At 39.3% G+C, this 27,021-nt stretch overlaps 1 protein-coding gene across 1 annotated transcript in view; it reads left to right on the plus strand.

Moving 5' to 3' along the window:
• GALNT14 (polypeptide N-acetylgalactosaminyltransferase 14) overlaps window positions 1-25,716 on the plus strand; it is a 344,571-nt gene extending 318,855 nt beyond the window's left edge. The window contains 4 exon segments of the mRNA XM_078149778.1: window positions 1,017-1,132; window positions 1,135-1,160; window positions 21,983-22,102; window positions 24,967-25,716. Of these exon segments, the coding sequence (XP_078005904.1) occupies window positions 1,017-1,132; window positions 1,135-1,160; window positions 21,983-22,102; window positions 24,967-25,125 (421 nt within the window). The 3' untranslated portion in view covers window positions 25,126-25,716.
• Window positions 25,717-27,021: the final 1,305 nt, after the last annotated feature.

The raw sequence follows: 27,021 nt of genomic DNA on the forward strand, positions 1-27,021 counted from the left end.
CCTCAGTTTCCTCATCTATGAAATGAGCTGGAGAAGGAAATGGTAAACCACCCCAGTATCTCTGTCAAGAAAACCCTAAATGGGGTCACAAAGAGTTAGACACAACCAAAATGACCAAACGACAACAACAACAATTCTTACCAGGGACATTACCCAAAAGGAGAAGATAAAACATGAAGGAAATCAAGAGGGGAGCCTCAGAGAAGATCTGAATACTGAAAAGTTGGATCTGTAAGGAACAGCTAAAGATTATTAAATTACTTAGAATAAATTAAAGCTGACAGGCAACTTAATAATGGCTGTTATTTACAGTAGATGATGACCGTTTACACGAACGGTGACCTATTAATCTTTCTATTAAGGATAGAGAAAGAAAGCTGTTTAAATAATAACATGGGGGATTTAATTTAGAATAAAATTCTAAGCTACCTAAGAAAGAGTTTCTTTACCACTGTTTTAGATGCTGGAATGGGTAACTAGAGGGAGACCAGAATCTTTTCTCTAAAGTTCCCTTTAGCTCCTATCCCTAAAACAGGATAGACTCTTATTTGACTAAGGCAGTTTAGCTATAGGCAGGGGAATAGACTTAACAACCCCCTAGTGCCCTTCCTAGCCCTGAAATATTCTTTTTTTTGTTGAAAGTGGAGTATGGTAGAAAGAACATTGACTCTACGAGCAGAAGACCTTTGGTTCAGAACCTACCTTGGAAACTTATGGCCTATGTAAACGTGGATGGTTTTTTGGATGAGATGACCTTTCCCAGGTTCTTAGTTTCCTCATCTGTAAAAAGAGGAGTTTGTACTAAATGACCTCCAAACTCCCTTCTATTCCCTAGCTATTCCCTAGCTCTGTGATCCTGTTCTAGGATTCTTTTATTTTCCCTTTGAATATCCCTCAAGCCTTAGGGAATGCTAATCCTCAGTGGTGCTTAAACCTACCTGCTCCTAAGTTATATAAGACAAAGCCCCTGGACTTGATAAGCAGGGAGCTATCATCTCTCTGTGCCTTTCCTTTAGGATTCCTGAGGAGTCCTTGTTCCAGAAGGGAATCATCCGGCAGAAACAGAAGTGCCTACAGTCCCGAAAGCAGGAAGGCCAAGAGTTCCCATCCTTGATCCTGAGTCCTTGTATTGATGGGATGGAGAAGCATCAAAGCCCCAGGTAAAGACACTGACTTGGGAATTTATTATGGTACTTATGTCCATGGGTGGTAGTGGTGGTGGTGGTGGTGGGTAGCCAAATTACACAGCTCAGCTCACCTGTTTTTATGACATGTCAGATGTTCTTCATGCCCAATTCTATGCAGAGATCAGAGGCAGAGGCTGAGACTGAAAAAAAATGGTAATTTCCAGGCTTTTAGCAGCTGTATTTACTGCTTTTTATGTTTCTAAATGGATAGAATTTCTCTGAAAGAAGAACCTAATATTCAGCATTTATGCCATTATTAAATCAGTCATTAAACTAGCAGGAGCTTAATGAATATGACCTCTGTGCTTTACTTGCTGGGGGGGAGAAAGTCCGCCTTGTCACACTCAGAACAGGTTGTCTCTCTACCTCTCAAAGTATAAATGCAAACAAAGAAAAACAGTTTAGTGGATTATATAGCCTGCAGGCTAAAGTACCAAGTCCATGAAATTCATACTTTCACGGTTCCTACTGCTGTTTTAACTCTTGACTTGTAAATGTTCACATTACTTTAGGTGAGACCCTCATATATTGAGCAGTCTTAGCCACTTGTGTCTTAACCTCAAAGTACCCTTGTCCCCTATCTCCATCTCCTCATCATCCTACATCCATTGGTCTCAGAGGAACAGTGGTCTTTTCTCTTCTCTAAACATAACCCTTAACCTCATCCCTTTATGACTCCTAGAACTCACTACTGCTGGTTCCCCCCCCCTTTCCAGTGTCTTCAATCCCTTTATACCCCTCTAACTCCTTCCCCTCCTGAATTAATGAACAACAACAGAAAAGCATTTATTAAGCACTCACTTATGTGCCAAGGTAGCTAAGTGATACAGTAGATAGAGTGCCAGGCCTGAAGTCGGGAACACCTGAGTTCAAATCCAGTTTTAGACACTTACTAGCTGTGTGACCTTGAGCAAGTCACTTAATCCTCTTTGCCATGGTTTTCCTCATCTGTAAAATGAGCAGGAGAAGGAAATGGCAAACTGCTCCAATATCTTTGCCAAGAAAACCCGAAATAGGATTACAAAGAATTGGACAAAACTGAAACTACTAACCAACGATAATAACAACGTGCCAAGCATTTTGCCAGGCTCTGTTGATACAAATGCAAAACGCAAGATTGTGCCTGTCAGCAGAGTTTATATTCTAATAGAGGGAGACAACACACAGAAGGGAATGATGGCTAGGGCAGAGTGTCGTTGTTCATCCTTTGTTCTCAAAGAGGACCAATGACATCAGGAGGGTGATGTCTTGACTTAAAAGTGCATTGGATTTAAGTGAGGCAGAGCTGTGCAAAGTCATCAGCCTCCAGAGTCATTGGAGTCCAGTGGCAAGAGATAGATCAGGATAACTAGTGATGGGCCCAGATGCAATAAGAGACATTGGCCTTTTCAAGCTGAGATCTTTCCCAGATCTCCGTTTGTCTCACCAACACCCATTCGGTAATTAAAGGCTAAATAATAATTGAGGCAAAAGATGGCCTAGTTTGCCTTCATAAAAGAATCAGTCTACAAGGGGAAGACCCTCAGAGTTTCTGTCCAGAATAGAAACAATTGCTTTGTACACTTACTCTGAGCCATCAAAACCCAAACAGTGAGTGAGGGCCAGTGCAAGAGGGCTTTGGTCTTGGGAGTGTCTTAGATGGTAACTGGAATAAATGACCCATCTGTTAGCATACACTCTCCCAAGGCAATGCTAATGTTTCTTTGATTATAGTTCTCCGAGTAAGGGGTGGAAGGAAGGATAGTGTTGATAATTACTAGCATTTGGAAGGGAGTAGAATTGGTGCTGAATTTGGAGTAAGAGGATGCAGGTTGAAATCTTGGCTCTGCCCCTATAGGTAGGGCCAATGTGACCTTGAACAATTCACTTAATCTCTCTGGGTTTCCCTTTCCCCAAGTGTACAATGAGGAAGTTAGATTAGATGACCTTGGAGGCCCCTGCCATCACCAGTCTACCCTTCAGCAAACATTTATTAAGCTGACAATGTCCTAGACCCAGCAACAGGATACTAAGGATAAAACAAAAAAAGAATAAAGCAGCTTCTACTCTTAAGGAAATTACATGTTATCTGGGGAGATAACACATCCATACATATATACATAGGTACATAAGTATATACAGGATAAATCATAGGATCTCAGGTATAGAGATTTAAAGTTTGCAGAATTTTTTAGAAACTTTATCTTATTTGATCCCATAATAACCCTCTGAGGTAAGTACCACAGGTCTTTCCTTTCATTTTACAGATGAAGAAACTAAGTCTCAGAGAGATTGTTATTTGGCCAGTGTCACTTAATTAGTGCATATCAGAAGTCATTCACATATGCACACATCTCTCCCTCTTGAAATAACTTCATTTTTTAAAAAAATTGTGTATTTTTTTTAAAAAATTGTGTATTTTGATTTTTCATTGCTTAATTTTCCCCCATCTCCATCTCCTCCCCTTTCCCAAAGAGCTGTCTATTATAACAGAGATTTAAAAACAGAAAAAAGAGGAGAAAAAATCATTTAACCCAATCAACACATTGAAAAAAAAAGCTGACATTATATGCAATGTTCCATACCTGTGAACCCCAGCCTCTGCAAAAGAGTCAGGAAAAATGTCTCCCTATATCTCCTTTTTGAGGATTAAGCTTATTTTTTATAATTTTAAAACATTCAGTATCAATTGCTTTGTGATTTTTATTCCTCTCATTCATATTGGTATAGTCACTTGATATATTGCTTTCACAATCCTGCTTATTTCACTCAGCATCAATCCATATAAGACTTTCCATACTTCCCTTTATTTGTAGTATTCATCACTTCTTACAACATAATAATATTACATTATTGTCATGTGTCACAGGTGGTTGAGATACTCCCCCAAAGATGGACATCTACTTTATTTATAATTCTTTGCTACAATAAAATGTTGCTATAAATATGTATATATTTTTTGGTCCAATAACTTCTTTAGGCTATATGCCTAGTAGTAAAATCTCTGAGTCGAAAGACATTTTAGTCTCTTTATTTGCATAATTCCAAATCACTTTCCAGAATGGTTGTATCAATTTCTAAATCCACTAACAATGTATTAGTGTGCCTATCTTTTTACAATCTCTCTAACGTTGACTATTCACATTTTTATCATCATTGTCAATTTCCTGGGAGTTGGGTGAAACTTCATGGTTTTTTTTATTTGCATTTCTCTGATTATTAGTTATTTGGAAGAATTTCAAATGGTTATTAATATTTTGCAATTCTTTTGAGAATTATTTATTTATATCCTTTGACCATTTATCTATTAGAGAATGAGTTTGGGACATATATTTCTGTTAGTTATCTGCATATCTTGTGTATCACCTTTATCAGAGATATTTGATACTGGACATAGCTTTTGCTCCATCCTACAGAGACTCATGGAATATTAGAGCTATAAGGCACCTTAGGGATTAGCTACTCCTGACTCTTAATTTTACAGCTTTGCCCTTTAGCTGCTACCCAATTTCTTTTCTTGCTTTCCTGCCAGACATCTTAAACAAGTTGGTAAGCAGTGTCTCTATTTCCTCACCACCCACTCCATCCATTAACTCTCTGTACTCTTTCTTCCTTCCTCCCACTCTTCTAAAAGTGGTCACTTAATGTCTTGTAGTGACCTTGTCAAATCCAAGGAACTTCATTCCATGTATATTCTCCTTATATAACAATAAAACTGCTGATGTGCTCTCTCCCTCTTTACTAAAGCCCCCTCTCAACTCTGGGCTTACACATTTATGAACCAGATTCATCCCTAGAGGTGACTGAACACAAAAATTGAGGGTCAGACCCCTTCTTTTCCTAATGCTTTTTGGCTCTCTAAACCCCGACCTTGGAATCCTGGAAAAAATTACTTGAAGTGTAGGTTTAATTCATATCTTTGGTCTCCCCAAAAGGAGAAGTAGAAAAATGCTCAAAGTACAGCTTAGGTCAGGTATAGAGCAGCTATTTACTTCCTCTGCACAAAACAAAACAAAACAAAACCCCAGCTTGATATGTATAAGACCTACAAGCATGCATTGACATAAAAACTTAAACAGCAGTAAGTAACATAACCAATATTATTCTCTTCAGAGAGTTTGATACTTAAAATGTCAGGAAATTATGTAGCACTGCAATATAAGCATTTTACATTCTAGTTTGCCTCTGCCCTATCTAAACAATTCCTTCCAGGTCCATGTGTTTTGGTAAGCTAGGCTGGGGCTTGGGCTCATCTTCCTGTCTACATTCATTTTCTTCAAAAAGCTCTGTAGTAGATTTTGTAGTGGGAATGTTCCATAGTGTCTCCCACCCCCACTGAGGAACCCAGGAGCTCTGACCTTTCTAAATCACAAGGGTGCTTCTAAATCTAGGCATATCCATCTCAGGATCAGTGTTTGGTCACCTGTGTTCAAGGAAGAAAATACAAATCCTTCAAGAAAGCCAGGGGACCCTAGCTGAACTCTGACTCTAGTTGCCAGATAAGAGTACTCACCATGATGCCAGAGTGGAGAAGGCCTATGAAAAGCCCTAGAATTACATGATGTCACCTAGAGAGTTGAAGAAGTGAGACAGAGTTGTCCCTTTTTAAAGGCCACTGATAGGCCATTCTTCCTGGGTCAGTTGCCAATCCTGTTTGTAGCCTGTCTTTCTTTCAGCCAGCATATGGTAAAGGACGAAGAGACTGTCTAGGATTTATTGTGTCATCCCAAAGATACAGGTCTTCTGAAGCAAGCACATGTTTCTCCACGGGTGACCAGAGCAGATCAAGTGCACACTCCATGGGATGACCTCCACAGGCCCATCCCACTTATGCACCACAGAGCCACTGAAGGCTTATGAGAAAGGAAATATCCTGACAAAGATAATCGTCTTTGAGAAGATTAATATGGTGATAGTGTGCAGAATAGAATGGGGAAGGATGGCAAAATTGGATAAAGAGCAACTAATTAAGAGTCTAGGGGCAGCTAATTGGCATGGTGGATAGAGCACTGGCTGTGGAGTCAGGAGGACCTGAATTCAAATGTGGCCTCATATATCTGACACTTACTAGCTGTGTGACCCTGGGCAAGTCACTTAACCCCTATTGCCTCACCAAAATTAAAAAAAAAAAAGTCAGTGGCAGTAATCAAAGCAGGAAGTGATGAAGAATTAAGGTAGTAGCAGTATAGATAGACAAGTAGGCCTCCAATTTATGCAAGAGACATTTTGAACTAACAGTCTACAGAAGTTGGTAGACTAAATTTGGAGGGGGAAGGAAAAGGAGAAGGCAAAGATGACTCAAAAGTCTTGAGTTTGGGGATCTGGTGGTTTCACTGAAAGACTTGTAGAAGTTAGGGGGAGACAATCTGTGGCATAGCAAAGGGAGAGGATAAGCTAGTGAGTTGATAGGATCTTAGGTTTTAGAGTTTTAAGGAACTTTAGAGATTAGCCAATCCAACCTTCTCTCCCCCTCCCATTTTATGGATGAAGTGACTGAGGCCAAGATAAATTCAGTGACTTGTCCAAGGTCACAGAGGTGGTAAATAGCAGTATCTAAAGTCAGGTCTATAGCTCCAAATCAATCCTTCTTTACATTTTACAACACTGCCTTCATATGTAGTTTGAGATGACTTGAGATATTCCATCTATGCCTTCATTTAAGTCATTGATAAAAAAAAAAAATGGCAAAGAGTGGGGGGGGAGAAAAATTGGAACTCAGAATTTTGTAAAATTGAGTATTAAAAATTATTTTTACATGTAATTGGAAAAAATAAAATACAAAAGATTGTAAAAAAAATGGCACAGAGACAAACACAGGTCTTTGGATTATTCCAATGGACACTTCCTTCCATGTCCATATTGATTTACTAATGACTACTCTTTGGGTTCAGTCATTTAACAAGTTCTGTAGTCTCCTAACTATATGATCATCTGGTCCACATCACTGTAGAAGAATTCACTGAGGTACTTCATCAGTTGATTTGCAGCTATCTATGGTATTCGCCTAGTCCACCCATCTAATACCTATCAAGAAAATGAGGCTAGTCCAGGATGATCTCTTCTGGACAAAGACATTGAGTCTTTTAGTGACCATTACTCTTTTTTTTCTAAAAGGTAACATGTTCTCCCTTTAATTCTACCTTTTAGAATTTTCCAAGAATAAATGTTAAGATCCTTAGTCTAGTTTTTTGACTGGACCTTCTTTCTTTTCTTTAAAAATCAGGACATTTTTCCTTCCCTTATCCTATGATACGACTTCCATTTTCCAGTCTTTTGAAAATCCATCAACAGAAGCTCACCCAGGCTTATCTCTCAGATTTGTCACTACCCTAAAGTTTATTTTATGCAGTCCTGGTAACATGAACTCAATGAGGACAAAGTGCTCCCAACCATTTCCTTACTTTGGGTTTCAGCTCTCTATTAATGATTTTTTTTCTAATTTACATTAAAAAATTATTCTTTTTAGAAGAAAAAGAGAAGTACCTTAACGAGTAGCTGCACTTTTTCCTTCTTATCTTTATCATCATTCTTACCACACTCAATAATGCCCTGTCCTTTCTTTCATCTTTCTCTTGCCCCGATATAGATGTAAAACAAAGACCTTTTTGTTGCCCAAATTCAGCTCATTCTAGGTATAGCATTTCCACCCTCTTCTTTCAGAGCCACGCTTCTCTTTTGTATTTTTATACCATCCTCTCTCCAAAAACTATCTTGTATTCACTTTGTATTTTTCTTTATCATATGTGCATATTGCTTCTCATGATAGAATGTAAGCTACTTGAAGGCAAGAATCATTTCCTTTCTGCCTTTGAATCCCCAGCATCTAAAACAGTAGCTGGCACATGATAGTCCCTTGGTAAATGCTTTTTGATTAATTGATGCCTGAATTGTATCCATCCTTCTTCACTTGCCCTTGTGTGTATATTCTATACACATATTTTTTTTTTTTACAATTCTGAGTCAGTCCCTATAGACAGCTCTTCACTTCCTCCTGATAAGAATACCTTCAGAATTTGCTTGCTAGAATTTTAAGCTATTGGATCCATTTCTCCCTTCTTTGAATCCTTTTAAATTCACTCCCCCCAATCCTGGTCTGCTAGAATTACACTTGAATTTGCTCTTCTTCTGTATGATAAATTCTAAGATGGATTTGGAAGAACTTCAGATAAAACTAATACAGTTCCACGAAAGATTTAGAAGCAAAAAAGGCCCACATCCCTAAAGGACCGCCTCTCTCTTTCTGTATCCTTTGCTTCGTGTCCTAGCTATCCTTCTCTTTGATTTATACCATATCTGGTCCTCCTCTCATATCAATTACCTATCTTTCCTAGCCAGTCCTCTATAGACTCTTCTATACCTCATGTCATAGCATTGCCACGTGCTTCTTCTGTAGCTATAGTCACCATTCGCCCTCACCTTATCCTGCCATTTCTCCTATATGCTTGTTCAGTGAGTGTTCCCTTTCTCTGTCGCTCCCTATCATCTCTGCCCCTCAACCTGTGGTATTTTGTCCTCTTAGGCCTTCTACTTCCTGCTTCACATGCTTATAGAAGCAAAGACCTCAGAGGTCATTCGGTCTAACTCAAAAGTCTTTGAACCCTTTGTCCTAGACCTTTTTCTCTCAATGATTTCATCAGTTCCTATCTGTATTCAAGGGACTTCTAACTACACATATCCAGCTCTCATCTTTCTCCTGAGTTCCAGGCCCATGTCTCCATATGGATGCCCTATAGATATCTCAAACTTAATATGTCCAGAACAGAAATTATTATCTCCCTACTGAAAAAAAAAAAAAACCCTTTCCCTTTCCCTAACTTCTTTATTTCTGTAAAGGGTACCATCATACTTCCACTTGGGCTTAGAATCACAAAATCATCCTCAAGTTCTCACTGTCCATCTCCCACATTCAATCAATTGACAAATGTTGTCTATTCTACCTCCGTAACATCTCTTGCACCTACCCCCTTCTCTCTACACAAGCATCCACCACCCTGGGTTAGGCCCTCATCACTGCTTGCCTAAACTATTGCACTAGCCTCCTAATTAGTCTCATCTCTAGTCCTTCCCTTTCTCCAATCCATCCTACACAGAGCTGCAAAACTGGTATTCCTAAAGCCCGCATCTGACTGTGTCATTCTCCCTTTCAAGAAATTTCAGTGGATTCCTACTGTGTCCTGGATAAAATTACAAGCTCTTCTATTTGGCATTTGAAATCTAGCTCCATCCTGTGTTTCTCAGCTTTTTTCCACATTAATTCACCTTATATACCCTAAATTCCAACCAAAGTGGCCAACTTGTTCTCCATTAAGTGACTTTGCATCCCTGACCCTTGGGCCTTGCACAGGCTATTTCTTATTCTTGGGATATTCTGTTTCCTCACTTTTAATGAGAAAATTTCCTAACTTCCTTCAAAGCACAGATCAAGTGTTCCATGCCTTGGGAGCTTCTCCTGATCTCCCCAGGTATTAATGCTCTCTCCCACTCCAGAAATTACTTCGTTTTTATTCCATGTATTTTGTACATGGCTTTGCTGTGTATGTGTTTTCTCCTAGTAGGATGTAAGCTTTTTGAGGGAAGGGACTGTTCTTCTTTAGTCATTGAATCCCTAGTTCTTAGCGTGGTACCAAGCACACAATAGTAAATTCTCGACAAAATGCTTATTGAATTGAATTTGGAGAGGGATTACAAGACAGGTAGATTTTATGGATGGATAATGAAAGGTTACTTGAGCAGGATCCAAAGTCTTCTCTCGCTGAGCCAGAGAATTTCTCCAGGCCCATCCGTTTTCTTGGCATATATTGGAGAATATCTGACAGATTTAAGTCAGTCTATCAGATACTCCCCCTTGAAGTATTTTTAGAGGACCTAGATGCCTCAAATACAGGCTGTTTTCAGGTACAAAATGAGCAGGGGCATGGCGTGGCTGATCCATTTATTTCATCCGTCGCTATGATTGATATGGATCGCCATACAATCAATTTAACTGTAGTGATTGGTATTGATCCTGAAAGCCATCAAAATAAGTCAGTTGGTTTTGCTGCGAGCTGGTTCATCTATTGCAGGTAGGTGTGACCCCTAATGTCTCATTTACTTTTAGACTAAACCATTACTCAGTCATGGAGCTCTGCCCCAGCAATGGTCAGTATTATCTAAAGAGTCCCTTTGGAAAACAACTTTGTCTGGGGTGGTTTATGATGGTCACAAAGTAAACTTTTCCCTTCTTAGATCTGGTTCTCATTTTCCTTGTCATCTCCTGTCTACCTGTCCCTCCTGTCTTCCTTAGCTGAATTATTCATTCTTTTGTCTCTGTCTCTTTCTCTTTCTCTGTATTTCTCTGTATTTCTGTCTCCGTCTCTGTCTTTCTGTGTCTCTCAATATCTCTCCACTCCAGCACCCTCAGGGCCTCTCCTGCCTACCATAACCCACAAATATCTTCCATAATTCAAGAAATGTCTGAAAACTTACCGTCTTGAGGAAAGAAATGCATAGAAGAGAGATCGTGAATATCCTCCATCTGTTCCTATCTAAACATACAATTTATATGATTCCCATCTTGTGCAACCTGCTAATCCCCAGTGAATCCTAAATAATAATAATATGCCCACATGGAAAACCTTCCCTGTGTAAAATATAATACCAACACAGTAATGTCAAGAACAATTGATAGAAGATGTAGCATTTTTCAGGGACATAATTTAAGTCCAATATAGTCTTGTGCAACCTGAAATACATTATTATCCCTTCAAAATTAAACTAAATATGTCCTCCAGGTTAAAGAAGGAATCAAACCAAAACATCTTAATAACCAATTATTTGATGTAATTATAATCATGATTATAAGACTCCACTGAAAAACACATTAAATAGTACCTTCATATGATGGAATTGTTCTTGAATGATATCCAAATGATATTTACATTTAATCAGTATAAATTATTTATGTATACCGGAGAAAGATAGAGACAGAAGGCTTTGAGCTTGGATCCAGAGGTCTTATTGAGGTAATTGATGAAGATAACACCTACAGGCATGTTGGTCTGCTCTAGGCAAGGCACATGAGGATATCACAGAGAAGGCTGTGCATGACTACATTGAGTTCAACTTACTAGCATCTTGAAATCAAAACTGAATGGGAAGAACCCATTTAAAGCAATTAACACCTACATTAAACTAGTCTTAATGTACACTTTTGGGGCTATAAAATATTCTCCAGGTTTGGAAAGCATTATCATAACAATCTGTACAATATAAACTCATTACAGAGCCCATCTCCTTAAAGCAGCTGTGGAAAGGTTAATATTTTCTTTTGAAAAAAAGAAGGAAAAGGATTAATAGACATCCTTGGAGAGCAAGTCAGAAACCTCTAGAAATACTTATGGACCAAGCAAGTATGACTTAACTTTGCAATGGTAAAGGATAATAACAGGTACTTTCCATTGGGTATAGAGAATAACTGAAAGTGGTTTATCTCTCTATGATTCCTATGAGGAAGCTAAGATCCAAGCATGAAATCCAAAGGCTCTCCATGGTTGACACCCTCATGAAGTTTCAGTGACTAAACAGCATTTTAAAATAGCTGATTTGTATAGATTTGTTTTTGAAAACAGAGGAGTTTCTAGATGCCAATTCAGAACCAGGTCATTACTACCAGGAATTACAGAAGTGTTATCCTTCAGGAACCTGGACTTATGCAAGAGAAACAATAAGAACTGCTGCTAGACCCAAGGGACTGGGGCACTGTCCCTGGATGCCTTCCACTAAGGAAGCACTTCTTCTCAGCACTGTATGCACACATATGGATTATGTTCAATCCTGAAGGAGTTTGACAATCTAAAATAAGGATTAGGATCTTTTTTGCACAGTTTGGTTATATATGCTTCTTACTCAGTACTATAAGGAAGAGCTTAGGTTTAATATACTTAAAACTCAGGTTTAATTTATGTCTAGGGTCTCCCCTAAAAGGGAGGAATGAAAGCACCTGCTCAATGAACTATGTAAATCATATATGAGATAGCTATTTATTTCATTTTCACATGAGTACTTAATATAAAGACTCCTGTGCATGCTTTGACTAAAGACTTAAAATAGAATACAGTAATTTATAATTATTGTCATACTCTCCAAGGAACGTGAGACTTACAGACATCAAAAAAAACATAAATCATTTTTCAGGAGTGTAGACCAGACATCTTACATTTCATTTTAGCTATGTATTATCCAGTTTCCTCCAGGCTTTTGTCTTCTATCTGGGCCGGGAAGTCAGGTTCATGCTCTCACTGGTGGTCATCTTCTCCAGGAAGCACTAATGAAGTTACAGAGGGCTCCTCCTCTATAACAGCAGGTACCAACTGAGAATCCAGAAGCTATGAACCTGTAGAACTTACAATATGGCCTTCAGGGTTGGACATGTGTATCACAAGATCACTGTTCAGTCACCTATACTCAGGAAAGAAATAAAGTGGATGAAACAGCCAAGGCCCAGACTTAGGCTTTTACTTAAGTCTCTATATGTACCTTTGACTGCCATCTGCTTATAGTCCACCATTTCTCACAGGGTGGGGGAAAAGGAATCAGCCCTCCAGAGAAAGGCTTGCATAGTCCTCATCCAGTCTTCAAATAGGAAGAGAAGAAAGGCAAGGGTTGGGGTCATTCTTTATGAAAGAGCCACTGAGTCAATAACATTGCTGCTCAGTAATCAGTAAAGACATTGCATTGTCATTTTAAAGAACTAAGCCTTTTGAGCATTGAGTCTCAGATGTCCCTGAAGTCCTTTGGTGAACTACTGCCTCCCCCTAGAGTATTTGTGAATAGGAAGGAATGAGAGGTCATTCCAAAAAGAAGGCTGAAGGTATTTGTGTTGGCATGCAAACCTGTGTATTCATTTTGGCAGCTCCTGATATCTGAAACATGCTCCTTCCATATCTCAGTCTGTTAAAAAATTCCTTTCCTTCAAGCCTCAACTCAAATACCACCTTCTCCATGAAGCCTTTCCTGATTCCCCACCCCCTCACGCCCTGAAAGTGATATCTTCCTCATTAAATTCCTTTTATCACTTTTTCTGGACTTTCATTAGCTCTTTACATTTTTGCCATAGTTATCTGTGAACATGTCTTACCTCCTTTCCCCCATTAGACCTTAAGGTCTTTATTGGAAGGTGTTACATGGTTGCTTATCTTTACATGAGCATCACCTAGCACAGTGCCCTGCACATAGGAGGTGCTCAAACTGTGTTTGTTGACAACAGATGGAGTCCTTATCAGGAAATCCAAGAAAAAAAATCACAGTGAGTCATTTTTTCCAGACCAGCTCATCTTAAGTCTTTGTTCATTGGGGATAAGGTCTAGCCAGGAATAGACAAATAGAACATTCCTGAGCAGGGAGGGTCTGTTATTAGGGCAAGGAGTGGTTTCAAATCTAGCAAAGGGGGACTTGAACTTGTGTGAGGTATAGAAATAGATGCCAGTTGTCAACTCTTGCTTATTGCCCAGTTCTGAGTCACAGATCCAGACCTAAGAAAAGGACCAGCCTTTAGGCATGGCATTCCAGAGTAAGGAACTGCCACTCACCATCTGCCGTATACTAAATAAGGAGCAAGTTCAGAAGGAAGCAGCAGCTGTGTGGCCTTGACTGGGAAGCAGAGTGGACAATCATAAAGGGACTAAGGAAAGAATATGGAATGATGATATACAAGTCCCCTCCGCCCCAGAACCCTATTAGCATCAGGGGTCATAGAGGGAGTCTAATTAAACAAAGGACCTGGAAATAGTCTAGTGTGTTTTAATGATCCTAAAAGATGAATGGATAGGGAAGGGAAGACAAATACACTAAAGAGGAAAGGGAAAGGAAGGATGAGGGAAATTATCTCACATAATTGGAGTACGCTACTAAAAGTCTTTAGAAACCAGGAGGAGGGAGTGGACAGAGCAGATGACACTTCAACTTCACTTTCGATGAACTGGTCAGAAGATGGAAGACTACACATACACATGCACATAGCTGGGCATAGAAATATATTTCATTCACAAAAAAAGCAGGAGGAAAAGGGGAGAAGGGAGAGGGGGAAATAAGGGAAGGGTAGATCAAAGGAGAGATTAGTCCTAAGCAAAACAAACAGTAAGCATGTACAAAAATAATTATAACAGCTCTTTTTGTGGTGGCAAAGAATTAGGGAATGTTGGAAGAAGTTATGGTATGTAAATGTGATAGAATACTATTGTGCTATAAGAAATGATGAAGGGAGTGACTTCAGAGAAACCTTAGAAAACTTGTATGAACTGATACAGAGTGAAGGGAACAGAATTGGGAGCAAAATGTGTACAATAACAGTAGTATTGTAAAGATAAACCACCTTGAAAAATTTAGGAACTTTGATTGACTTAATGACCGACCATGATTCCAGAGTATACGTGATGAAACATGCTACCTACTTCATGAAAAAGAAGTGATGGATTCAGGGTGCAAATGGGACATATTTTTTTTGGACATAGCCAATGAGGGGATTTGTTTTGCTTGACTGTCTATGTTTATAATGGGATTTTGTTTTTGTTTTTCTTTCTCAATTGGAAGGGGAGGAGATAGGAGAGAGAAGGTGGATTTTTGTTCATTGAAAATTTTTTTGATAGAGTGGAAAAACAAACAAAAAGAAATGAAAATGAAATGAATGAAAAGGAAGGGCATTGATAGTGAATGTGTTCAACTCCCTGCCCCCTCTGCTGTTACTTGCTCCCACTGACTGAGGGTACAGCTTCCTCCCTGGCTGGACTCTCAGGAGCATTCTCCCTCTGGGCTTGCCTTTGTTAAAGAATTTCATTTTCTTTCAACAACATAGTAGTAGATGTTTGTGTCAGTGCATGTGTGTACTTATGTGAATGTACATGTATGTACAAAAAAGAGAGGGAACCTTAATAACTGATTACAATTTGGCCAACTTTCCCCAAGATAAAGATGTTATAAAGAGCTTCAGGTCACTTCACTGTTGGTACCAAGCCAGGGACAGCACCAGATAGTGCAGACACCGCTGTCTTCCTGGAGTCAGAAACTGACTCCAGGATTCATTTAATAAACCCATTCATCATGGGCCATTCCAGGAAGCTTGACAAGCTGCAGAATGAGAATCGGAAACTTCTTAGACTGCAGGCCCTTGCCGCGTGTCCTGGGCCATGAGCACAGCTCCTCTCTTCCCTCGCTTCCTTGCAGTGTGTCCGCTGATCAGTGTTTCTCAGGAGTGTGGTCAGGCTGAATTATATAATTGCCAGTAAAGTACCTGCTGATGGGAAACCAAGTGTGAGGGCTGAGATCAGTGTTTCATGCATCTTTTCATACAGGCAGCCAATCAGACTTTGAAAAATGCTGCTGAGGCATTCTCCCTCTCACCCTAGTGTCCTACCTTCCTTTTTTTTCCTCTTTGAGACATTCCATCTTTGCCTTAGTTTCTCTCCTTGCAGTGGCTGCCATGAGAGGAGGAGAGATTTGCCAGTGGGCTTCGCTCAAGGTAAAGCCATTCCAATATTTCATTTAATACTGGAGGCCTCAGAAGAGGCATCCCAGTGACAAGTGTCCCCTCCCAGGGAAGGCCCTCTTCCAACAACAGCTCCAAGTCATGATTGAAATTCTATTTGCCAGCTTAAATAAAAAGCCTTCTCAAGCCAAGGATTCATCTTGACATTCTCAGGCTTCTCACTGTCTTCATACCTCTGGAAGCAGTCTCTGTGTGGGTGTGGGTGTTAAAATGCCACTCAGCCTTTGGAGAGCTCCTTGGCACCTTCTTATGGGACACTGCCAACATGTAGGCTTCCCTAGTGAAGCAGGCAGATCTAAAAGGGAAGCTGGGAAGGAATTGGGCACAGATCAAAACTTTGGATGTTTGAACTCCTGGGTTTCTCTTTTCTAACTGATGATTGAAGATGCAGAACTAATTGTTATGCAAATCTCTCAAGAGGTCTTAATACTCCCCTACGCTGGAGTCAGTCCAGTAGCTCCATATTACCTCTAGGATCATATATACACTCTCTTAAATATTTAAAGCCCTTCACAACCTAGCCTTGACCTGCCTTTTCAGCTCTATCCACATTACTCCTTTCCAAGTACTGTTCTCAAACTGATCACCTTACTGAGCCTCAAGCGTGACATTGCTCATTCTCTTTCTGCCCTTTCATTGGTTGTCCTCCATGCCTGGACTCCCTCCTAATCTCTATCTCCTGGAATCCCTATGTTCCATCATGGCTCAGCTCAAGCTACATGAAGCCTTTTTCAATATCCTCAGCTACTAGGTGGTAGTAGTGGATAGACCTGGAGTCAGGAAGATCTGAATTCAAATCTGCCTTCAGACACTTACTAGCTGAGTGACCCTGGGCAAGTCACTTCACCCTGTTTGCTTCAGTTCCTTATCTGTAAAATTAGCTGGAGAAGGAAATGGCGAACCACTCCAGTATCATTGCCAAGAAAACCCCAAATGGGGTCACGAAGAGTCAGACATGACTGAAAACACCTGAACAACTAGTGACTTCCCCTCTAAAATTATTATTTTCTATCTGTTATGTATATCCTTAGGTTTGCACATATTAGTTCCCCCAAAAGAATATAAGCTCTTGGAGGAAAAAGACTGTTTCACTTCTGCTTTGACTATTTGGCATTTGCCACAGTATACAGCACCTAGTAAGCACTTAATAGATGTTTGTTGATTGCTTAATTATTTGGGAATTTTTAAACTAAAGAATCCAGATTTTAAATTCTAGCTCTTTTACTAAACTAGCTGTGTGATAACTCTCTTAATCTCTCTAGGTTTTGGGTTCCCCATCTAGAAAATGGTCAAGGTTGGAATAGATGATCTGTCAGTCAAGTGCTTTACAGGTCCTATGATCCAACACTGCTTACATGTTGGCCCAGAAGGTGTTTATATTCAGAAATTAAAACCTCACACTGGGATGTCTGACTTTCCACCCAGAAGGTTATAGAATTGGGGAAAAGAAGCAAGAAAGGATGTCATTAACCCATCTTTTCAGTGGCCTGAAAATCCAGAAGAAATTTCAGAGTTTGTGAGAAGGCCTAGGTTCAGAGCTGCTGAGAAAGACAGACCAGGTGAATTAGCAGCTTCTGGGTCCAGAGGTTTTATTTCTTGACTCAACCATTGGCTTGCCCTGAGACTTCAGATGAGTTATTTCACTTGTTTCATCATCTGTAAAATTGGTATTGTGAGGCTGTCCCACATCATAGAGAAGTGGAGGGAAGAAACTAACAAGTTTTACAAGGGGCCGTGGCTCAGCGAAACCTTATCCTGATGGGATAGAATGTGTATTTTTGTCTGAACAGAATCATAGATTTGGAGTAAGATGAAATGATGATGAGGATGATGAGGATGATGATGGTGATGATGACAAACATCTACATAGACAGGGCAGACCAGTTTGGAGGCCTAAAGTTAGGTTAGGGGCAGTATCACATAGATCAGTATGCACCAGGATGCCTATAATGAGGGAGATCAAAATAATAAAAACATCAGATCCATGCTGATTCCATGGGAGCAAATGAGTGCAAGTCAAGGTTCATACTGATAGGTCAAATAGACAAGACAATCCACAGGTCAGAAGGTCAGGGTCTGGGATGTCAACAAGAATGGGCATGATAGATAGGCCTGAGAAGCAGATTGACAATGTGTCCTATTCAAGAAAGACTTATTGGCCAAAGCAACCTTCTTGGCTCCTGACCTGGAAGGAGTCAAGGCCAGAACAGTCTAGGCCCAGAGGCTCGCAGAGAAGGGCACTTGAAAATAACTGGCTGAGCTGAGAAGACAATGACAAAATGAAAAATAAGTCCTGCTCTCAAGGAGCTTACATTTTATAGTGGGAACAATATCCTAGTCATTATCCTCAAGGAACTTAGGCTAATTTTTCTTTAAAAGGTATTAAAACCATCTTTAAGAATTACTTGGTTCAGGCTTTTTGATATCACTTCTTGGTCAGTCGCATACCCAAGAGCCACAATGGGAGAGAGAGAGAGACAGAGAGAGATGCAGATACAGATAGAAAGATAGACCTTGGGAAAGTTAATAGGTTGGGGGGGGGCAAAATGGCAGAGTGAAGTCAGCATTTTTGTCAACCTCTCCCAACACATTCTTCTACAGCAATTTAAAAAAGCATGTTGAACCAAATTCTGAGTATATATGCCCCAAATGGCATACCATCTAAATTATTGAAGAAAAAGTTAAATGAATTACAGGAGGAAATAGTAAAGCTATATTAGTGGGAAACCTCAACTTAACTTCCCTCAGATCTAGATAAATCTAACTGTAAAATAGATAAGAAAGAAATGAAGAAGATGAATAGAATTTTACAAAAGTTAGATATGATAGCTCTCTGGAGAATACTGAATGGGAATAGAAAGCAGTATGCCTTTTTTATCTGTACATGGTACCTTTACAAAAATTGATCCTAATACAGGGCATAAAACTATGGGAACACAATTACAAAACACTTCATACAAATAAAGACAGATCTGAATAACTGGAAAAAATATTAATTGCTCATGGGTAGACTGAGCCAATATAATGAAAATGACAATACTACCTAAATTAATTTACTTATTCAGTGTCATACCAGTCAAACTACCAAAAATTAACTTATAGAGCTAGGAGAATGATAACAAAATTCATCTGGAGGAACAAAAAGGTCAAGACTATCAAGGGAATTAAGGGGGGAAAAGTGTGAAACTGGAAAGTAATCTGGTAGAAATTAGGGTAGAAACCAACATCTCATATCGTATACCAAGGTAAACTCAAAAATGGGTATGTGATTTGGATGTAAAGGATGATATAAGCAAGTAAAGGGAGCATGAAAGAAATTATCCCAGATCTATGGAGAGGGGAAGAGGTCATGACCAAACAAGAGATAATATTGAGGTTCACAAGGGGTAAAATGGATGATTTTAATTACATAAAATTAAAAAGGGTTTGTACAAACAAAACCAATATAGCCAAAATTAGAAGAAAAGCAGGAAACTGGGGAAAAGGGGGCAGAATTTAGCTGTGAGTTTCTTTGATAAATGTGTCATTTCTCAAATATGTAAGGAATTGAGTGAAATATATAAAAAAGGAGCCATTCCCCAATTAATAAATGGTCAAAGGATATGAACCAGGCAGTTTTTGGAGGAAGAAATCAAAGCTATCAATAAAAATTCTCTAAAACCCCAGTAATTAGAGAAATGCAAATTAAAACAAATCTAAAATACCACCTCACACCCATCAGGTTGGCTAAGATGACAGAAAAGGAGAATAACATTCTGGAGAGGATGTAAGAAAATTAGTATACTAATGCACTGTTGGTAGAGCTGTGAACTAGTCCAACCATTCTAGAGAACAATTTAGAACTATCCCCAAAGGATTATAAAACTATACATACCTTTATACCCAACAATACCACTGCTAGTTCTATAACCCAAGGAGATCAAAAGACAAAGAAAAATATCCGTATGTAGAAAAACATTTGTAGCACTTCTTTTTGTGGTGGCAAAGAATTGGAAACTGAGGGGATGCCCATCAGTTGGGGAATGGTTGAACAAGTTATGGTATATGGAATATATAATATTATGCTGTAAGAAATGAAGAGGATGGCTTAAAAAACTGTGAGAAGACATGAAATGATGCAATATGAAGTGAGCAGTACTAGGAGAATAATCTGTAGTAACAGCAATATTGTAAAGATAGTCAACTGTGAAAGGCTTAGTAACTCTAATCAACACAATGATCCACCACAAATCTGAAGCACTCATGATGTATCATCCTCTAAATTGTTGTTATTATTATTATTATTGTTGTTGTTGTTGTTGTTTTTCCGAGAACTGATGTACACAAGGTGTCCAAGCATTTTTACCTATATTTTGCTTACTATTTTTTCCTAGAACATGGCTGATACAAAAATATATTTTCATGTATTTCTACATATGTGTACTGGATAGAATATTTCTTGCCTTCTCAATAGGTGGAGGAGAGAGTAAAGGGAGGGAGAGAATTTGAAACTGAAAGTAAAAATACGATTTTAAAAAGTTTTAAAAATGAAAATCAGTTCACCTCTCTTGGCTTCATTTTCCTCAGTATGAGGAGATTGGACTAGATGACCTCTAAGAGGTCCTTTTTAGTCTATAATCCTGAGTCATTTATCTTAATGTCACCAGCATTAGGAAAAGACGGGACAGTGCCCTGAATTATCCACATTTTACAAAAAGAAAGGAAGAGTCTTGTCAGAGTAGGGTTTCCCATGGTACCCGCCTACATTCCATTGTCATCTCACCAGAGAGTTAAGAACAGTGACCCATTTAAAGAGAATTGGGGATTTTCACATGAAAGATGTAGTATAAATATAACCATTTGTCTTGATAAACTACACAAATTTCACTTCCTTTCAGGCTGTCAGAAACTCTTTTACCAATCCTTAGGCTCAGCCCTGTGAAAAAGGGATCAGGGGGCTGAAATGTATCAGCTTGGAATCGTGAGAGAAGCTGGATTGAATTTTCAGAGAACCTGGGTTCATATCTTAATTATGCAGTCGCATGGTGCATTGGATGGAGTGCTTGGCCTAGAGTTAAGAAGACCTAAGTTCAGATCCAGCCTTGGACACTTACTAGCTGTGTGACGCTGAGCAAGTCACTTTTTCTCACTTAGCCTCAGTTTCTTTAGATGTAAAATTGGGATAATAATAGCACCTACCTCCCAGGTGTGATTGTGAAGATCAAATGAGATAGCATGTGGAAAAGACTTTGCACACCTTAAAAGTGCTATATAAATGCAAGCTATGTGCTCTTTTTCTTATTACCTATAGTAATAGTTATGTAGTAGTAGTAGTAGTAGTAATATTTATATGAGTGTATGTAAGTCATTTAATCTTCCTTTTCTTATTTTCTTCATCTGTCAAAGAGTAGGGTTATACTCTATGGCCTTAAAATTTCCTCTAGCCCTTAGTTCAGTTAAATTCAGTTCATGAGGACTTGCTATGTGCAATGCACTGAATACGAGGTATATAGAGATTTAAAAAAAAACAACTGTCCCTAACCTCAAATGACTTACATTCAACTAGGGTGGGATTCAGCAGCACATAAATAAATGAATACAAAGTAGTTTTGTGGATAAACATTAACATTTGGGGAGTGAGATCAGGAAAGGCTGTCTGTGTGAGATGGTACCTTAGCTGAACCTTAAAGAAAGCTATGGATTCCAAGTGGCAACGGTGGAGAGGAGAACATTACAGGTCAAGAAGAGAGCCCATGCAAAGACACAGAGGAAAGAGAGGGAATTCTAAATTCAGGGATTAGCGAGTTGGCCAGCTTCATTGGAGAATAGAATATACGAATGAGAGTAATGTGAAATAAATCTAGAAAGATGGATTGGAGTCTGATTGTGATGGACTTTAAATGCCAAACAAAGATTTTATTTTGTAGGAGAGGTAATAGGGAGCCACTAGAGTTTCTTGAGCAAGAGAGTGATATGGTCTGGTTTATGCTCAAGAAATATAAATTTTGCAGCTGTGTGGAGGATATATTGGAGAGGAGAAAGACTTGAAGGAGAGGAAGTGTAGTTTTAAATCCATTGACCTTTCCTGTTTATTGTGGTTCATAAGTGTAATCTTTACCCTCCCATTTCTCTCTTCCCTCATTCTCTTGCCTCTCTCTGTCTCTGTCTCTGTCTCTCTCTCTTTTCCTACCACCATTTCCATTCCCCTCCTCCCTTTCCTGCTATTTCTCCTCCTTCTTCTCTTCAGGATATTCCCGTCTCCAGGTTCCCAGTGTTTCCAAATTTGAGTGCTTCTTCATTTCTTTCCCCTCTCTTTCAGGAATGGGCTTATACCTATGCCCAGCAGATCTGCCAGCAGCAGTTGTGTTTGTCAGTGCACATGCTTTTCCCTGGCTCTCAGGTACAGCTCTCTCCTTGCAAGGAAGGAGATGATAAACAGGTGAGGGCCAAGTGGGTCCATTACAGGGCCCAGCAGCAATGCTTCAAGATACTGAGTTCTACATAACTAATGTGGAAATGTTTCCATGATTGCACACATATAACCTATAACAGATTGCTTGCCTTCTTGGGGAGGGGTGCGGGAAGGGAGAGAGGGAGAAAAATTTGGAACTCAAAAACTTAAAAAATGAATGTTGAAAACTATCTTTAAATGTAATTGGAAAAAATAAAAGATATTGGGTTCTACCAGTGAACCTTGGTCATAGGCTTGGGAGAAGGAAGGGAAAGAAAAGAAAATGACAACATTAGAAGAGGAAAGAAGGAAAATGAAAAGTTAGGTGGCATGCTATAGCTGCTAGCCCAGCAAAGGAGACTGAGAAGGATCAGTCAGAGAGATAGGAGGAGATCCAGGAGAAAATAGTATAATGAAAACTCATAGAGGAAAAAATATACAGGAGGAGAGTGTGGACAACAGTATCAAACATGGTGAAGAAAATTTGACAATTAAAAGATTGTCTGTGAGTTTGGAGACAACAATTTCATCCGAGTGATGAGATTGAGAGCTAATTTGCAAAGAACTGAGGAGAGAGAGGAAGCAAGGCTAGCAGGTGTAGACAGGTTTTTCAAGCAGCTTGGCTGAGAATGGGAAAAGAGGTGTAGACAATAGCTTGAGGGAATTATAGGGCCCAGTGAAAGTATTTTAGGAATCAGAGAGACTCAGGCATGTTTTAAGGCAGTAGGGAAGGAACCAATAGATAGGGAGAGATTGAAGATTAGAGAGAAGGAATGATTGAGGGCTCAATCTGCCAGAGAAGATGGGAAGAGATAGTATCAAAGGCACATATAGAAAAAATAATTGGTTTTAGGAAGAAGGACCATCTCATTATCAGCAACTAGAGAAACAGGAAGACAAAGCAGAGAATGAGTTCAAAGTGTTTTAAGATGAAGAAACGAGAAGAAGGAGCTCAAGGCAAACGACTTCAGTTTTCTAAGTAAAGTAGGATGTGAGGCCCTTGGCTAAGAGGTGGGAGAAGGTGGGATGTGGGAGGCTTGAGGAGAAAAGAGAAAGTTTGGAACAGCTTCTGTGGATAGTGTGATAGGGAGATCTGGGTTCAAGTTCTTCCCTCTGAGCAACAGTGGCTTTGTGACTGTGGGTAAGTCATTTTACCACTCAGTGGCTAGGCAACCAACACTTGTAAGTTACTGAATAGTTGCCGACCTACATTAGTAGATGGAGTTGTCTACACCAGTGGTGTAAAACTTCACTAGAAATGGGGGCCACTAAACCATACATAAGGATCCCTGCTGCTCACTTTTTCCCCCTGGCCATTATCTCTCTCTTTTTAAATTTTCATGTATTTTATTTCTAATTTATGGAATAAAACAAACATATCCATTGAGTGAATAAGTCATTTTGACTATTGTGAATACCCAGATTAACTACAAAGGACATGTGAAAGAAGGTGCTATCTGCATCCAGGGAATGAAACGATAAATTGAAGTGTGGTTTTACGTATATGTGTATGTATGTGTGTGTATGGCTAGACACACATATATATGCATGCATACATACATACATACATACATACATACATACATACATACATACATATATGTCTAATGGTGTGCATCTCTAGGGTGGGAGGGGGGAGAAGAAAAAAGAAATTTACCTGCTGCTCACATATTGACTTAGAAAACCACCTATTAACCTTAAGTATTTCTATTGCATTTTTGTTTATTTTGTTAGATATTTCTCAATTACATTTTAATCTAGTTCTAGTTGTAATTGAGAGTGTGTTATCTGAGGGCCTTGTGTTTGCCACCTCTGCCCTACACCAATAAAATTACAGACCCAACCACTGCCCCCCCAGCTAACCTCATAGGGTTAGAAACTGGAAATGCAGGATAAATGTATTGTTATTATTCCATAGCCCCTGTATTCAAGGGGCTTATGCTCTAGGCACGTGCCTATTAAAGGGCTTGGTACTCTGGTGCTAAGTGCTATATTAATAAATGGATAACGATTTTATACCTCCGGGTTCCTCCACAGCATAAGCATTTGGTCTTCTTGATCATTGTAGGCTATAAATCATCCTGAAGTGGGGCACATCACAGAATGCAAGCAGAAACCGAGTGACCTTTGGGCAACCAATTCTTTTAATCCTAACCAGCACTTTCCCCTGCCCCCATCACCCTGACCCATCATAGAGATAGCTCCTCCTAGCCAATCTACTCTGTGCAGTCTCCATACCTACTATCTCTGTATCTTAGAGTCTCGGGACCTGGCTTCACCACCTTCTCAACCACTTAATCCCTACACGACATTGGGAAAATCACATAATATCTTTAAGCCTCAGTTTCTTCATCTGTAAAATGACAGGGTTGGATTATATGATTTCCAAAGATCCTTCAAGGTCTAAATCAGTTTTCCTCCTCCCATCATTCATGTGCTCACTGATATAAAATTTCTTTAAATATTTTTGTGAATTACTTTCCATCCCCCCAAAGCCTATTCCACGGTGAGAGATCTTCTGCTAATAAGCTTTCCTGGCAGACATATTGACTTTATATGCGTGTGTGTTAATTTTTTTTTTCAGCGAAAAACAAGATTTATTAAATATCCACCATATTAGCCAGACTCTTAAGGAATCTGTGTGTTAATTTTTAAAAAGGAAAACAACAACCCACACTTGCTTGAGCAATTAGTTGCTGTTTTATTACTGTGTGAGATCAATTCCCTGGAAGGTCCCAGCCATATCCGTTAAGCATTTTTGATTAGGCCATAGCTCATGGAGTTGTTGATAGGGAAAGGGCTATTAGTCAGCAGTATCCCAGCTCATTCTCTCTCCTCTTTGCTTTTGTTAGCGATGGGCTAAGTCTGGCCCCCGAATCAAGCACATGGCCTCCCGCCTCTGCCTAGATACGGACATAATGGGAGATGGCAATGAGGACAGCAGGGAGATGGTCATCAACCCTTGCGAGACATCAGTCATGAGCCAGCGTTGGGACATGGTGTTCTCATGAGCAGACCTCCATGGACAGAATCAGTTGGAAACAACTCTGGGCAGGGATGAAGCACTTGCCCAGAAGGGAATAATTCAAGATATGGAAAGCTGTGGGAGGCCTAGAAAGGCATCCTGGAGTGGAAGGTAGAAACAGAGCCACATGCAGAGAATAGGAGTGGCCCTCTTGGAGAGGATGGAAGAACAGATGACATGCTGAGTGGTGCCTCAGAGATCACAAGCTGCAGGGGGGAAATCCTCTGTGTTCTCAAACATAATGAAATTCATTCCAGCACAAGCTGGTGCCTTCTCCTGGTTCATACAGAGAGAGAGAGAGAGAGAGAGAGAGAGCGCACACCAAATTGGAAGTTGCACATTTGTTTGTTTTTATTTTTCTTTTGTTTTCCCTTTAACATAAACAGAGCCAATGGGGAAACCTCTGGGTATCTTCTGGCTGCCATGACACAGGCTGAACCAGAGATGAGGAGGGAGAGCCGTTTGCAGACCAAATAAAGACTATTAGAAGTCAACAGATTCTGTTTGTATATATGGACAAACCTTTAACTTGTGCTAGGAAAAGATGTCAATACAGTAAAATTTCCATTTACCACGATATTCTGGGAATGGGATGTTGTGATTAATTGGATTATCTGGTTTCCTGCCTTAGTAAAGAGACTATATTCTGTTTAGTAAATAGAGTCTACTGAGTATAATTAAAGCTGCCTTGGGTTCAGAAAGCCCTTTACTACACATGTCTATCACGATGAACCTCAATCAATTAGTCAACAAGCATTTATTAAATGCCTACTATATTCCTGGCATTCTGCTAGATCTTGGAAATACAAAGGCAAAAGGAAGTAGTTTCTGCTTGTAGGGACCTTATATTTCATCAGAAAACAACATGTATACATATATCTACATACAAAATAGATGCAAGGTAAATTTTTGTTTTTTGTAGGGGAAGCACTCTAGCTAAGAGATCAGGAAAGGCTACATGCAAAAGGTAGTACTTGAACTTAGCTTTGAAAGAAATTAGGGATTCTAAAGAAAAGGCAAAGGTAAAGAGAGAGGGCATTCCAGAAATGGGGGGGGAGGTTGAGCATGGGGGCAGCCATTGCAAAGGCGTGGAAATGGGAAATGGAGTGTTATGATACCAGGAAGACCAGTCCTTTCTATGTGCAAAGGGGAATAATGCATAATAAATTATGGGGGATTATAGATGTTGAAAGCCCCAAATGAGGTCATGAAGAGTCATACATGACTAAAATGACTGAACAACAAAAAAATGGATGTTGAAGATATAAGGTTCAGTATGTACTGATCTTATGACAGCTCCAGGAAATTATTAGTTAAATCCCAATGACTTGCCTATTTCTCCTGCATCTGTGTGTATGTGTGTGTGTGTGTATACATATATATGTATATATGTGTGTGTGTGTGTATAATATGTGTATGTATGTATGCACACATATGTTCCAAATGTATATATTACATGTGTGTTGTGTGTTATATGTGTATATATATTTGTGTATATACATATATACTTCCATTCAACAAAGCCCAAATAATTTGAGATATATTTATATTATACACACTATAGTGTATACACACTAATATATTCTCTGTATATATATATATATATTCAATAAGTTAAGCATGTGTATATGTATATAAATATTTTTTCAAGTTTGTTGGATTTTGTTGAATGGAAGTTTTTTGCTGATGTGTGCTGGGAAGTGAGTAAAGTTCTAATCCCTGATTCCCTGGACTTGAAAGAACCTTTTAAACAAGAAGAGACTATTACCTATCTCAGACTGATGGACCTCACCTTGTTTCCCTTCCCCTGAGTGGGGACACAGACAAATAATTGAATATAGTGGAAACTAAATGGACCACCATGCTGGCATATACCTTGTCA

This window comes from Phascolarctos cinereus, unplaced genomic scaffold (genome assembly GCF_003287225.1).
Source record: "Phascolarctos cinereus isolate Bilbo 61053 unplaced genomic scaffold, phaCin_HiC Scaffold_2;HRSCAF=192, whole genome shotgun sequence".
NCBI classification, from domain to species: domain Eukaryota; kingdom Metazoa; phylum Chordata; class Mammalia; order Diprotodontia; family Phascolarctidae; genus Phascolarctos; species Phascolarctos cinereus.